The sequence below is a fragment of the Melopsittacus undulatus genome, chromosome 3, assembly GCF_012275295.1.
Source record: "Melopsittacus undulatus isolate bMelUnd1 chromosome 3, bMelUnd1.mat.Z, whole genome shotgun sequence".
In the NCBI taxonomy this organism is placed as follows: Eukaryota; Metazoa; Chordata; class Aves; order Psittaciformes; family Psittaculidae; genus Melopsittacus; species Melopsittacus undulatus.
Window position 1 is genome coordinate 113616181 of NC_047529.1, and position 16125 is coordinate 113632305.

General features: G+C 36.5%; 1 protein-coding gene across 1 annotated transcript in view; it reads left to right on the top strand.

Annotated features, from left to right (window-relative positions):
- The window catches only part of PRKCE (protein kinase C epsilon), a 282199-nt gene that overhangs the window by 178262 nt on the left and 87812 nt on the right, over nt 1–16125 (top strand). The window contains exons 6-10 of the mRNA XM_005144578.3: nt 2121–2253; nt 4960–5102; nt 6289–6385; nt 7953–8167; nt 9461–9634. Of these exons, the coding sequence (XP_005144635.2) occupies nt 2121–2253; nt 4960–5102; nt 6289–6385; nt 7953–8167; nt 9461–9634 (762 nt within the window). The remainder of the gene's footprint in view (nt 1–2120; nt 2254–4959; nt 5103–6288; nt 6386–7952; nt 8168–9460; nt 9635–16125) is intronic.

Sequence of the window (16125 nt, forward strand, 5' to 3'; positions counted from 1 at the left end):
CAGTTAAAAATAGTGTCATCTCCTCTGTTTAATCAATAAATGTTACAGACATTTTTGTGCCCTTCGGGTCATCTTGTAGTATAGCATTTACTTTAAAATGACAGATTGCCATAACAGTTTCATTTGTGTGGGAATTATTGTACAGCAATTTATTTCTAATTAGTAAACTTCTTGTAGTATCTGAATGCTTAAAGGCTTAGTGGGCTCTTTGCACTCCTTTACATTTTTAGCATTCTCCATTTCAGAGTTAATCCAAGTTTTGACATTTTAATTCAAAAGAAGCAGGCTGGGACCCTTTGTCCTTAACTGCATTTTGTGTGCCTGAGTCATTAGCAGCTGATAGAATAGGCAGTATGCTTGGGTTTCTTACATCAACATAAAAGACTGCCCAGGATTTGCTTGCAAAGAATCACCTCAACAAAGACTGTGTCCAAACAGTAAAAATGTAGAGAAAAAGCCATCTGGGTGTTGAAGAAAACCCGTGGCTGTTGTAAAGATGGTAGTGATAACACCAGGTACTACATAGCTAACAGGTTTTCCAGCATAATTGCTCCCTACCTCTAACAAGTTTTTGGATATTAATGGAATTAACACAATATGGATATTAATGAAATTAACACCATATTGTTATCATGCATTTAAATAAATGAAGACATCACCTGAAAATTAAATTAGCTGTCTTCAGAACCATACTGTCAGGAAAGTATATCTGCCAACAGCATATTTAGCTCTGAATCAGAATTGGAAACGAAGCAATGCTTTCACTTGGGTTAAAGGTCTCTCTTGGCTAAGATGATCTTTCTAGGCTTGGTTTGGAAATGAATGTAAATTTCTGTGAACAGTCATACACCATGGAGCAGTGTGGCTGCTGAAGTGTTAAGCTCCCTTAGATTCCCCAGCTTTGAGGTATCACTCTGTGGTTGGGCTGGGGAGGGAAGTGGGGTTTATGGTTTTTTAAATAGTTGTAGTCCTCAACTGCAACCAGTGAATGCTTTATCTTATACAGATGGGTTTTTTGTGTGTGTGTTAACAGAAAAGCTAATAAATGTTCACTGTTCTGTTCAGTTTCATGCAATGGCAAGGACCTACTATCTTTCATTAGGTGAGGTAGTGTGTAGGTGATCCCAGTTCCTTGGCCATACAGAAAAAGTACATTTCTTAGTTTTATTTTGTAAAAACCATTATTCATATGCTTAAAAACCCTGGTTTTAAATTGCACATCGGAGTTGTATGTAATGGTTTAAACTGTTCTTTTTAATTTTTACATGAATTTGACTGAGATGCTAACTGATCTCATTCTTCCTGTTGTGCAGTTGTCTGCCATTTTTTATACTGGAACCATTCTTTAATATCTGATTCACAACCGGTATTTTATATTCAAAATTTGATCACATGCATAGGACCATTAAAGGACTGTGTTTGGCTAATGCTGTTCTTGCGTAGCACTCACAGGAAGATACAAAATCTTGTGTGGATTTATATTCCCAGGCTCCAGACTGGTGGAGACTTGTATGTTTTGCTGATATAATGCTCTCATTGTTTAGAAGGGGTACTAGATCGCTGGAGAGAAGCCAGCAGTAATAGGAAAGGGAAGGAAAAACATTGAAATAAATCTTCTGCTATGCAGTGGCCACTATAAAATCTTATCAGTTATGTCTTTTAATTGACAAGTAATCATACCTTGGAATCCCTGGATGCAGTGATTTATCATTATCATAATCTAAAGAAGAGTGGGATATGAAAAGATAAAGAGGTTGTGATAGATTTGTCTTTCTCAGTCCTGTATTAGTTTGGCCTCCTCCTCCTCAAACAATTGGGAGTGACTTCCTTGCCTTCCACATAAAGAGATCTTTCCTGATAGCTATGTATTTGTTGTTCCCAGAAGTACTAGGAAGTAGACTTTAGTCTTTATCTCTTGGACAACAGCGGCCCTTCCTCCTCCTTTCTCCAAATAAAGTATGAGAAGACCTCTAGAGCAGGAGTATATCTAACACAAAGATCATCATCTTCACATAGACCTATTTCATCTTGTTTGAATTCTGTTTGGTTTCAAGACATAACAAAGCATACACCAATTATAAAGAAATTAGTGTAAAATATACTGTGCTCCCCTTTCCCAGCAGGTGGGATCCCAGCGTTTCAGTGTCAACATGCCTCACAAGTTCAGCATTCACAATTACAAAGTGCCCACCTTCTGTGACCACTGTGGTTCGTTGCTCTGGGGTCTTTTGAGACAAGGTTTACAATGCAAAGGTAAGGACTACCACATCAGACCTTTTCTTTTTTCTTGGTGAGTTACTTAGAAAGACCTCAAGTTATTCTGTCTTTTCCAGCATGTGCACAGTGAATACAAAGTAAGTAGCAGATTGCTGTAAGGTTTGCCATAAAAGTTAGAAAATGGTCCTTTATCCTGCCTGCAACACCGGTCAATAACAGGTGCAGAGGGCAGAGGTGTAGAAACACATGTGGCACCTACTGCAATGTAGATTTATTGCCACGTAGGAAATTAACAGATGACAGAAAATTAGTAGCAGGAGAATTTATATTCCTTCAGCTTATATGCCTGTTGTCCTTTTGTGTTTGTGGTGATGGTTTTTAAACATTTTAAACATCCTTATTCCAGTTACTTTTCCCTTTAATACCACATTCAAAAATTACTATTATGTGTTGGCTAGGCTAGGCAGAACCAGTCCTGTGTGCCCATATCCAAAAGACGAGGTATTCTGATATCTAGCCAAATCATTCTTCTGTGATGGTCTGCCTCTGTTCCAGAAAATAAAGAATTCATTATGTTCTGCAGTTTAAGGACTGTGTATTCTGTACAGTAACTGTATGTGAAGTTACTGCTGGAATATGCATTCATGTCATTTATCTGACTAACAGAAATCGGTGATTCCATATCTCCTTGTTTCAAGCAGATCTTTATATTCTAAATGGGAGAAAAATGGTACAAACACTTGCAAAAGAAAGTAATATTTTAGAAATAGTGACTAAAATACTTCAATTAGTGGACTGAGAGGAATAATCTCATTAAGATTGTCAGATTCTTAGAACATAGTACATTTTGATTTTGCTACACATTTATGAATAGGTAGGTCCATCTTCATATACACAAGAATCATGTTATTTGCACTTCTCAACGGCACAAATGTGGAGCCACAAACATATATATAAACATGTAATCTATGGACTATATCCTTTGCAGTATTAAAGGTAAGACGTAACTGTAGGTGAAGGTCATACCTGATGTTTCATGTCACAAATTGCTGAGCAGCAGGGAAAAGATTCATAGCAAAGTGATACACAGTGAGAGTGTTCTGAAGCTCAAACCTGCCCTTGTGATTCTAGCTAGTGAGCAGTGATAAAATGTTAGACCTTAAATACTGTTGCTTTAATATTATTGAAGATTTTGTTCAAATGCTGCCTTAATTATGGTGGAGATATGTTCAGAGAAGATTTTTCAGTTAAACCTGATTACTTTTTCCTTTCTGGTTTTTAATCAGAGCTATAGTATCTCTCCAATTAATCTGTGAATATATTACTTCACTTTCATATTATCTCTTGAGTACCATAGTGGTTCACTGACTCTTAATTGTAGAAAATAATGCTATTTCACATAGGTATGCAAATTATTTCACGTATCTATGCAAAATAATGTTATTACTGTGTAGCAGATGCATAGAAGCAATAGTTCAGAGAGCCTATGTGCTTTCTCATGATCATAGAATTAGTGCCAATAAACATGCTGTATTGTCCACATAAAATCTAGAACTCACCTGAGCTGGAAATGTCATCTCTCCCTGCTTTGTTTTCTATCATCACAAGTGCTGAACCTCTATCTTCACAAGTGCTCCCTTCTCCAGAGATGTGCTTACTGGCCCAGTGTGGTTATTAACACCATGATAAGTGTATCCCAGAGGTTTATTCTTCTTCTGTATTTCCACTACTTATTCCTGTGCTTATTTTACAAAATATTTTCATGAAGTTGGACTGCACAAAATTTTCCTGCTTGCTGTATTTCAAGCAGTTCCGTTCCTCAGTGTCCACTGGTGTGGATCTTAAGTCAAACGCTTGCCACTGACCTTTCTCACTGAATGTACATTCATTGAAGATACCGTGCGTAGCAATTGCGTTTTGCTATTCTTGTAACGTGGAACATACTTGAAGAGGAAAGGCACCTGCTTTCTGAAGTTACTGCCATAGGTTAGAGTGCCTGTGTATAGTCCTAGAGGTAAATGCGTTTTGTTTCTGTAAGGCTTATACAGTGAAAGCATCACTGAGGCACGGTATAATAAAATGCAGCTTTATAGATATGTACTTTCTTGATTATTTTTTCTCTGAAGAGTAATAAAGTGAGGAATTCGAGCAATTAAATGTTAATATAGTATTTAATTACAATTGCAGTTTTTCTTTATGCCTTGCTCCACAAGAGGGCAGTGAAGTCTAAGGGAAAATGACATCTGCCTGACATCTCTGCTAATGGAGCTATATGCCCCGTACCCCATAATCTGGAAGCAGTGTAACCTTTTTTTCCTCTTATTAGTATGCTAGTTTCAAGAGATGGCATTTAAGAGAAAGAGCTTAGTGAATTGGCTGCCACCTAAAGTGTCTTAACAGTGCTAAAGACTTTTATTAAAAACACTGTTGGTTTTATGTTTGCCGACATTAAGAGTTAATCTACTTGAGTAAAAACGAGTAAGAAGCATAACACATGGGGGATTAACGTTTGCTTTCAGAAGTGGACTGCTAAAATCCAAGCTCTGAAGGACTCCTTCTTATTCAAGTTCTGCATAAGATTTACAGGATTGTTAGGTATTTTCATTTGTTCCTGTGTCTGTTCTAGGTACTGTGTGAAAACATCGTTCTTCATTCATAGGTCCAAAGAGGTCTGGTTTAAGTAAGAAAAATGCATGCCAAGGTAGTATTTAATTTACTGTATTACTTTACATTTCATTGCAGTTTGCAAGATGAATGTACATCGACGCTGTGAAACAAATGTGGCACCAAACTGTGGAGTGGATGCTAGAGGCATAGCTAAAGTTCTTGCAGATCTTGGAGTTACTCCGGATAAGATCACTAATAGTGGGCAGAGGAGGAAAAAGGTAATTTTACTATGCAATGTCACATAGAAAAACTGAGCTAAGGATGGCTGTATTGTAACTTTACTAGTTGGGGGGGTTCAGTCGCACACTTGATTTGTACAAGAGATTTTTTTAAGTCAGCACAGAACTAAGACTTTGGCTTTTGATTTATAAGTGCAAGTCATCCATTTTGAATTTTGATATGAAGATTATTTTGACCTGCTAAAAATTTGCAAACCTGGCATCTGTATAGAGTCTAGAAGGCTTTTCCCTTTTTAGTTTTGAGGAAGGAGATTTGACAGAGAAACAGTGTCTGACACAGCAGTTCAGAAAAACATAAATGCCTCTTTGGCTCAGAATTGGCATCAGATAATTGATGGATTGAGACACAGCACTACTGCTTTGCATTGTAAATGCTGATAAGGGAGCAATGTGCTGATCGTCATGAAGAGCTCTTTGCCAGGTGATAGTTCCAGAGTTATCATCACTATTCTAGGAAAAACTAGGCTGTTCTAGAAATAAAAAGCACAGGTCACCCATAAGTACATCCAAAGCTGATGGAGTTACTCTGGATTGAAAATATGTATACTGGCTCAGAATATGGTCACACTTTCTATGTGCATGGTTGTGTCAAAGAGACACATTTCTCTCATTGACAGAAATATGCAATTTTTACCATAATTTCTTAAAACATTGACATTTGGTTGTTATTTTTCCTGATTATGGCACACCTGGGTCCCATGTACACTGTTCTAAAATGTTACAGAAATAAATTCATTCTTAAAGGAATAAATTATTTGATCTGTGACTCCTGGGAAAAGATGTTATGATGTAACTGATGAGTTTGTAGTGCTTGCTGATACTTGTAATTAAATGTATTTACTGGATAGACTTCTACACAGACTCATAGTGGCTATTCAAAACTTTCCCATTTGCTGGGTATGCTCATTACACTTATTTAATCTTAAGAACCTATTTTTCTTTAAATTGCCAGCTCTTTCTCTGTTTATATTATGTCTCTATTTGATGTGATGCCATCAACCTTATGGTTGAGGTCCTGCCAGAGAGAATCTATGGGGGTAATCTATTTCTGTAACATCTCCAGTTTCCTTCATACTTGTATTTGTGGATTAAAGTTGTTAAATTAAATTTTATCTTGGCATGGGAAAATCTCATAGCTGAGTATCCCTTTTGGAATTGTTCTTAGCTAATTGCAGGTGCAGAGACTCAACAGCCAGTTCCTGGAAGCACATCATCAGAAGAAGATAGGTCAAAGTCAGCGCCAACTTCTCCATGTGATCAAGGTTGAATATCTCTTTTTAGTTCCTAATCTATATATATTGTCACTTATCTTACTTCTTTATAAGGAGTAAAAAAGCTATGAGCAACTGCCTCAGTAGAACCAAATCAACAAATTAGTTACCACTTAGCACTTACAGTTATGAATGGCAAAAACTTTTTTAAAGGGACTGCTTTTCCTTTCATTTGAATCTGTGAAATTAAAGGTTTTTTAAAGGGAAAATTATAAAACAGTCCTCTTAAAATTCTGTAATATTTACTAGATGAGTCCTTGCCTAACCAAGTATCTTTATGCAAGGAGGTTATATATTCTATTGTAAGAGTGAGAACGTTTTAAACAGTACCACAGAACTTGAGAGAGCCTTTATTTATCTAAACCCCTAAATCTATTGATAAGATTTTGAGGTAAAATTGCCTCCTTGCAATTTCATGTTGAAGATCTATGATAAAAAACCCTTACATCCATTTAGGCTATTCTAGGATGTGTTGTCTCTAAAGGCTTTGTAAACCATGCTTCCTTTCAGTGAATTTTTTCATGCCTAGATTTGAAGACAGATATTTGAATCATCACTGATACGACCTGATTTCATTGAGCTGTACAGCCCTGATTGACAGAATGTGTATGTCAGCAGCACTTTTTGAATCTGATCTGATTGTTGTTTTTAAAAATGAGAAGTCTATATGAGGTATCTTATGTACCATCGCATGTGTAAACTGATGAATGAAAAATACTTACATCAGGATGGATACCTTTGTGTCAAATTTGTTAAAATTGTTTTCAGTTGAGAAACTTTTCAGCCTTATTTTTAGGGAAGACACTTCCAAAGCTCCATGGTAATAAGTATGCTTAAACTCTGAGTCCAGAACTCATTTAAATTTGTCAACCTTTTGATTTCACAGACAGTAGTCCAGTAAAGTTGTTGCTTCCAAGGCCATCAGGCAAGAGATTGAGGCAGACCCCAAGATCTGTTAGTTACCAGGACTAAATTTGAGTATTTAACACTGAGAAACCTTCTGAACTGTTAAGCAGATCTACACAATTGCTGCTTGAAATGGCACTAGGAAGTGGCCAAATCCTTTATTGGCAGGCATCTGATAACGGCTGGATCTGAGTAAGATGCTCCATTCTGTTTGACTTCAAGGACTGCTGGTGCATAACTATCCTTTGAACTTTTGGAGACACAACTCTAAAATATCTAAATACTTAAGCAGGAAGATGAGTAAATGCTGCAGGAAGATTGGGGTATTCAAAACAAAGTACTTCTCTGTGGTACAGGAAAACCCAAGAGCACTAAAACAACTATTTGGCTACTATTCTGCCTTATCTTTCAAGTTTTGGATATGTCATCCTCTTTGCTTCATTTTAAAAAGCCACCCTTCCTGTTAGAGCAGGGGTTTGGCTGATTACTGTAAGGTGGAGAAGCAGTTTGCTGAATATATACCCTTAACCACAGAATGGTCTACACAGCATTTGAGAATGATAAATATCCCTTCCCAATCTGATATAGACAGACACAGGCTGTTTTCTTGATGGTTAGTTAAAACAAACGCTTTTTTCTCATATATCCACAGAAATCAAAGAGCTGGAAAACAACATTAGGAAAGCATTATCATTTGACAATCGAGGAGAGGAACACAGAGGAGCAGCTACATCGTCAACAGACAACCAACTTAACAAACCTGGGGAGAATGGTGAAAATGGGGAGGTGAAACAGGCCCAGACCAAGCGAATAGGCCTCGAAGAGTTTAACTTCATCAAAGTATTAGGGAAAGGCAGCTTTGGCAAGGTCAGTAGCTTGGGTTTTGTTTGTTTCTTTTGTCGGGATTTTTTCTTTATTGGGTTTTTTTACTGTCCTTATTGGGTTTTTTTACTGTCCTGCTTTGAAAGTATTCAGAGTGACATTCAGAAAGTGCTTCCACCCTAGGATTTTCCATTTACCTGCTGGCTATGAGCAGCTTATACCACACAGATCAGGAATATCAACCCCCTGATTAACTCCATTAACTAGTGTCAAGCCTTTTGAAACAAAATGTCAATCTTTCACTATTTCAGGAGATTGGTAATGATGACATACATACATACTGTTCAACAAGATAATTAGTTATGGTCAAGCAGGAAAAATCAGCTCAGGAATAATGCTGTGGAGTTCTGAGTTCATTCTCTTTCTAGATGATGCCCAGTTCAAGTTTACTTATTTCATAGAACAGTTTGTATGCTTGTTTTTCCTTAGTGGGTGTGTTCAATGCTGGAGGAACTCAAGCATTTCCACTTAGATACGATGAGTGCAAGAGGCTTAGACAGCTGCCCAAAATACCACGTACGCAGCAAAGATGAAACTCACCAGTTACCTTCCTGCAGTAGGGATTTGATGAGAGTGGAAGGGGCATTTTTCTATTTACAGGGCTTATAGATTTTCTTTTCACATGGCTGTGAACTGTGGAATAAAAGAGGAGGACTGAAATATGAATCTGTTTCACAAGTACACTCTTCCTTCCTTCGTATACGGGAACTGCAGATGCACAGGGTTGAAGGGCTGAAGCAGTTCTTTTGTCTTGTTGTTTTCTAATCCTTTCTCTGAAGATTATGCTGGCTTCAAGCCAGAACTGACCTTAACAGAGTATAGGACTTGAACCTTAAACAATAATAGTAGTTAAAATCAACAAGTTGAGAGCAGACAGAATGGTGCGTAGGATTGTGTAGTAAGTTCGTCACTCAAATCTCACTACCAAAATCGGGAGATAAAAGTAGGAAATAAGTTCCTGCCTGTGTCAACCTCCTTCCTTTTTTAGTTTTTGAGATCTTACTAATACATACTTGTTAATATTTTGAATGAGGGGATAAAATCTTTTTCTCTTCTGCATTCTTAACCAACAAACAGAATTGATACAATCTGTTGCAAACTTGAAGAGTACCAGAGGTATATTTCTCTAAAATTACATTACTTCACTTTTAATTTTATAAACTTACAACTTAATTCAGGCAAGTATGTATCTGTATTTCCAGTGCAGTCAAACTAATAACACAAGACATTTCATGGTATTTTCTGTTCACATGTAAACAGACTTTCTGTTTGGTTTAGGTAATGTTAGCTGAGCTAAAAGGAAAAGATGAGGTATATGCAGTGAAAGTCTTGAAGAAAGATGTCATACTTCAGGATGATGATGTAGACTGTACAATGACAGAAAAGAGAATTCTGGCATTAGCACGGAAACATCCATACCTAACACAACTGTACTGCTGCTTCCAGACGAAGGTAAGCTGCGTGATCCCTTTACCAGTTTATTCTGAAGGAACAATATTTACTATTTACAGAATAAAAGATAACAATGTAAAAAGTACAGCATTATTTAAAAAACACTTCCGAGACCTTTTTCAGCATTTCAGTAGTATTGAACAGGAGTACTGGCTGCTGTGCAATAGCATTACTCTTACCTTCTAAGTACCAGGAGATGGCAGTAAGTGAGTTAAAAAATTACCACCCCATCCCACCCCCCCCCCCACACATAAACCACAAATGAGGTGCCATTTTCTGGGTTTATTCTGTTGTTGTATTATTTGTTGAATTCAGTATAGATTTTCTTAACATCCAGGATTTAGAGTAAAAATTGTAAAACTGATGGAAATTAGACAAGGGCAGGACACTCATCTTTTCAGTTTTCTTGTGCTATGTAGTAGGTAGAATGTTCAGACAAGAAAGGAAGTACGAATACTGCTTCTCGAATAAGTTCCTATAATGCTAAGGTGCTTGAGGAGCAGAGAGAAGGAAGAGAGAGCTGATAATGAGAGCCTGTTCCCATGGTGTGTTCTTTGTTGGTGATTTTTCATACAGAATTCCTCTTCACAGCACATATTTTGTGTTTGCTTTTTAAATCTAAGTGAACATTTCGATGGTGCAGCTGACTCTGTAGGATTTCTGAATACAGTCAGTCTAAGTGCTTGAAACCAGTAGTGTTCACGTGATATTACAGGGTTTCATTTCTCAGTCTCTTGTTTCTCTCTTGCCATTCAGCTGAGCTGACAGCTTTTTACCTGATTGTCCAGAAAGCTTTATGGACAAACAACTCCCCTCTCCCCTCATATGGTGGATCTGTTGTACAGCTAGACTAACAGTCATATATAATTGCATTTACAGAAGCATCCTTTATTTTTTAAGTGCCTGATAAACTGTTTACTATTTCAGAGCACTAAGGTTTGAACTTTTGCCCACTGAGTTAAATATACCATTCCTTTCAACAGGGTGAGGTTTTGACCTGTAGGTGAGAAGTTTAGATGTTAGTATATATGTATATTTTACATAAAATACCTGAAAAGAAATCAACTTCCTTCAAACTTCTGTTTGATTTTGTGTTTTCTTTCAGTAAGACACTACATTTTAGTATCTGAGTCAACTTAATGGAAACATTTGGTAGATCAAATAATTAAATTAGCATATCAAACAAAATTGAGTTACTAATGGCATATATGAGTGTATGTGTGTGCATGTGTAAATATGTACATATACGTGCGTTTTAACCAGAACTGCGTATGGCAGAAATGAGCAATCACAATAATTATCTGTGTAGAATTATAGAAAAGCTGTATCTGGAAAGATCTTCCAGCAGAATTGTCAGGAAAGATAAATAGGGCAGTAGGAAAGCCATTGGAAAATGGCTAGTAGGATCAAGATTATAGTGTCTTCAAGTATGCAAATAGCAAATGTTAAATATGTTTATACAGTTCTTAAAATAGCAAAGATTCATCAGTGTTTTATGTACTTTGAAGCTGACACAAAAAAGTGGCCCAGGAAGGTGTGTGTACAATTTATGTCTACAAAGGATGTTTCATGTGTTCAGAATTTCATTTCACTTGAATATATGTGTGAACATACTTTTTAAATGTTTTAACATATTTTTTATTCTATAGCTAGAATTGAGCATTTTACTTCAGATAATGATAAAATAAGAAAGTGATAAAGTGAGTGATAAACGGGTTGTATGGGGTGAGGGGTAAACTCTGTGAACAGAGAGGGACCTTTAGGACTAAGGCAGACTGAGCTCACTGAAGTGTAAATAAATGTAGCAGCAAACTGATGTGAATCATGTGGCAGAACATCAGTAAAGATCAGGGCTCCATTAAGTGAATTATGAAATTACAGAAGGTTCTCCTGCTACTCCTCTGGTTTCCTGGAGATTTCTTTCCTTTTCTATTTCTCATCTGTTCTCCTCTCTTTTGTATCATGCTTTCTGCCTTCTTCCCTGCTCTTCAAAGCCACTCATCAAAGAAAGATATTCATAAGCGTTTCTCACCACCTCCTTGCTTTCTAGATCTCTTGACCAGAGAGTAACTATAGTTTGTGGCTTTGCTTGAATTAAGAGGAACTTATAGTTAAACAATTAGTAGTTACAAGGCATAGGCCAGTGACTCTCCCCAAAGAACGAAAACTACACCTAGAGATGCCAAATCAAATTTGAAGTCCAGCACTGGAATATGGAGGAGTTTTTTTGAGCACAGCCTATGAACAGTTTGCAATGAGCTCCTTCTGGAGAAACAAAAAATCCAAAACATATGTAAACATAAATGCAATAAATCTGCTACAGTTATAAATTATTTATGAATGACAACAAATGAAAATGTACCAAGTAAATGAGTCACTGAATGATTTGTGTTCAGTGAAAAAACAGGTAGAAAAACTTGTTCCAACAAACATGGTCTATGGTTAAAATAGCTTTACCAAGACAAAAGCTATTGTACAACAGAGCTTAGAATGTATTTAACAGTAGTGTATAGTTAGTTACGCTGTGATTATATGCTGTGCCACAGCTGCTGGACTTTGCAGAACTGGTCCCTGAAGTGATCATGCTGGAATTAAATTTTGCATTTCTAGTAGAGCATATTTGTCATATACACCCTGACTTAATAGGGAGATTGACTCAGTATTCATTGTCAAAGCACTCAAAGGTTCACTTTAGGTGATGAGACTGCTTGCTTTGTTCCTGTTCCACAAAAATGGAAATGTAGGAGTTTGACTTTATAGCAGTATTTTCCTTCAGTAAGGTGAAGACACTGGAGGGAAGTTGTGTGTATGCTTTTTATAGTAAGTATGTTTCAGTGTTGTTTGGGTTTTATATAGAGCAGGCTTTTCATTAGTATCATTTAGTAAATGATAATACCATTATGACAAGTAAGGGATCATATGTAAAATTATCTTGGAATTCAGAAATCATGCCAAATAATGGCTAATAACAGCATTACACTTTATATACTAATGGTTTTTTAGCCCTGCATGTCTGAATTTACTTTTAGAAATCCCATCTAGCTGCCTTATTTTAAAGGAATATTCTTGGGACTGGTAATTCCCATGTTCCTACTTAATCCAAATGCTAACTTGGATCAAATCATTTTTCTTTTAAGTCCATCAAAAAATGAGCTCTCCTGAAAATCAACATTCTGTGTTAAAACTAGATATATTCAAATAGTATGCTTCAGGGATTGTTTTGCCAGATTCTGCAGTGACCTGGAAGTCAAAAGCTGGCTTCTGTTCCAGAGCTTAGGAAAAAGTGTGCAAAGCTGATATATGTTGTTTCTTCTGCAATAGTTCAAGATATGAGCTCAGCAACACAGTTCTACACATCAGAGAGAATGTAAAATCTATGGGTAGGACCTCAGCTGATGTGGTTTTTGCATGTAAGGAGCTGGGATATTTTAGTGTAGCATATCTTATAAAATCATGACACAGTTGGATAGTATTTTTCAGCACTCCTATACTGTGACAACATTTCCCTTCTTGTTTTGTCAGAACATAGCCAGTGCATCTATCAATGCATTCAGAGGCTTGAGTTCTGGTTTGCATGTAGTCTGTCGGCTGGGATATAAATGAAGAATACTGCATGCTGTATTTGGCAATCCCATACGAGAACTTGCCCATGGCCTAGCATAGAGGGTACAGCACTTTTGCAATAACTGAGCTTTCCTTATCATAATCTTTCATTTATTCAGAACTTCTTTGTGTCTGTTATTGAGAAAATCTCCTTTTTCAATACTACTACTGTTTGCATTCACCTTCATTCTTCCTCCTAGCTTCTCTTTCTTTATCTGTGTGCTAGTTCCCTGTGTTTTCAGTAAGTAATTTCTTACCTGACAATAATGCTGATGCTACCCAATTCCCCTCTCCAGTGTCCTCTTCACCCTGGCCTCATCCCATGCTTCAGTGATCAACTGTAGAGCAGTATCAACATAAAGTTTTATTGATAATGGTTCTAGCAGATAGCTGTTATGGGGGGATTTAAGTAGATCTATTTTCTCTGAAGACATCCTTGCTTTTGTGATACCTTGTTCCCAGCTGGAAGTTTCAGAACTGTGAAAATAAAGCCCTTTTTAATGGAAAGTTGAGATTCTACAAAACAGAAGTATAACAAACTTCATTGTAGTCCTCAGACACCCCTGTCAAACTTCTTCATAGTAAAATACCTCTGCCTAGGAGACGCATACACGTATATGTGCATACCTTAGACTTTGTAATGAGTTATCTGGATAATCAGAAATCTTATTTTTTTATTTTATTAAGACAGTGAAAGCTTTATTCCAATAATTCACTGCTTTTAACATCTAACATTTGCTTTTGTATCCAATTTAATGAAATTAGATAAATTTGAAAATAGGCTCTCCTGCTCTTTTCAGAGAAAATTGCTTTGTACACAGGCAGAGTAGAAGTTACTACTAGAACAGAGCAATTTTCCTGTTGAATGGTAGAGTTGCATAACTTTTGAAGGACCCTTAGTCAGCATTATAGCTGTTTCTATTTGAGAAAACAAGTGATTAAGTAAAGGATAAAGAAAGCCACTTACTACAGGCAAATAGTTAGACTTATTCCACACATAAAAACTTACTTATTTTTCCCCTTGCAGTTATCTGCATGTTAGAAGCAGTGTATCTATTCATAGCACAGCTCCTGAGTTGACCTGCAAGGCCATTCACTTCTTTCCTGTGTTCTGGTGCTGTAAAGTAGGGATTAGCCACATGACACTGGCAAAACTGAAGGACATGTAGTAATAGGCTGTAGTGACCCTACTACAATGTCGCTGATCCCTTAACTGTCATGTTCTACCTAGTGGCTTACTACTGGTTTATCCTAGATTGTAGCTCTTGCAGTTCAGGTTTTATTTCTTTCTGCATGTTTGCACTGTATCTAACTCACTCTGGATAATGCTAGAAACTGCAAAGCTGAGATTTAGGAGATTTTATTTCTATTTCAGCTGTCATGATGTTCCTTTGTTATTGTGGCAAATCTCTGAACCTCCTTCTGCTTCAGACCTCTCTGTAAAAGACAAGAGTAATCAGTCCTTATTCTACTTAAAGTGTGCATTTAAATGTTTCCAAGGAGGATTTGGAAGTCTAGTAATACAGTGTTGTTAGAGTGTACAAGGATCAGTATGGAAAGGTGAAGCACTGCAGAAGGTGCAAAATGGAGTTCCATTTTTTAAGTGACCTGCTTTATTAGTGTAAGAACATGTAAAACGGCTAAAGGAAAGAGAATTATATGCTTATGATGTCTTCACATCATGTTTTCTGAGTTAATTTAAGAAGAATCAGTGTAGTATGTGACCAAAACTGTCTTTGGTAATGTAAAAGCGAGTCTTATTTCTGTTACATGTGTTTGTACAAAAAAGTAAATGTCTTCTGCAATAATAGCTCAGTGGAGTGTCAGTTATGATATACAGTGCAAATTAACCTAACTGACTGGCCACTGTTACATTCATCTGAGACTAATTAGAGCTTATAATCCATTTTATCTGGTATTCTTGTGCTTTTGTTGCTAAGCAGCTAAAGCTATTATGCAGATATTGCTGTATGGGTGTAATCAGTTTAACACAAGTTTGCATTGCCTTTTATTACTAATTAGTGTCAAATTAGAACTTTTTAGGGCCCAATTCTGTTCATTATTATGTGAATTTGTACATATATGAGACAAAAGACTAAATTGACCCCTGTATTTTTAGCTACTTTAGTGCTAAAATATTTTAATACTATTTAAATATAAAATTATAGGCAAAGGTTGCTCAATGGTAAGTGTTAACTATGGTGAAAAAGTAGAATAAAATGGTAAGTAAGCATAGAGCAATGTTATTTATACTGTTTATATTATAGCACCTTTATATATACATTAATACATATTTATAGTCAGACTAAACTTTCATATTTTAAGTATTATTATATGTACATATACACATAATATGTGCAATAGTAGCTATTTTTTAATGCCCAGTCAGGTTCCACAGGCAGTCTGTATCATAACAAGTTAAAATTAACTGATGTTGACTCATTCTTCAGCGCATTTCCTGAAGCATTAGAAGTTAGAGTGGTATCTGGTGTTTCATATGGTGTTTCATAGAGTGGTATATGATGTTTCATACAGCATAAAATCAAGAAGTCATGTAAATAAATGAAATATTGACAGACTAAAATTTGCAGAAATTTAGATACTGTGTTATGTTAAATTTAGACTTCCTGTTGACTGCTACATGGTATGAATGCATTGACCACGATCACTGTATTGTCTAAAAGTAGACACTGTGGTCAAGAATAGTTGTAGCGGTGGAGCTGTGATGATTAAATACAGTAATCATTGTCTCTCACACACACACAAGCCCCTGTTTCCATCATGATGACCCGGTTTTGGGAAACTTGCTATTATGCTGCTCAGTTATTGCTAGCTGCTCTTAAAGGATTATTAAAGCCTGGTTAGCTCACTGAAGATTCATTGTTCAC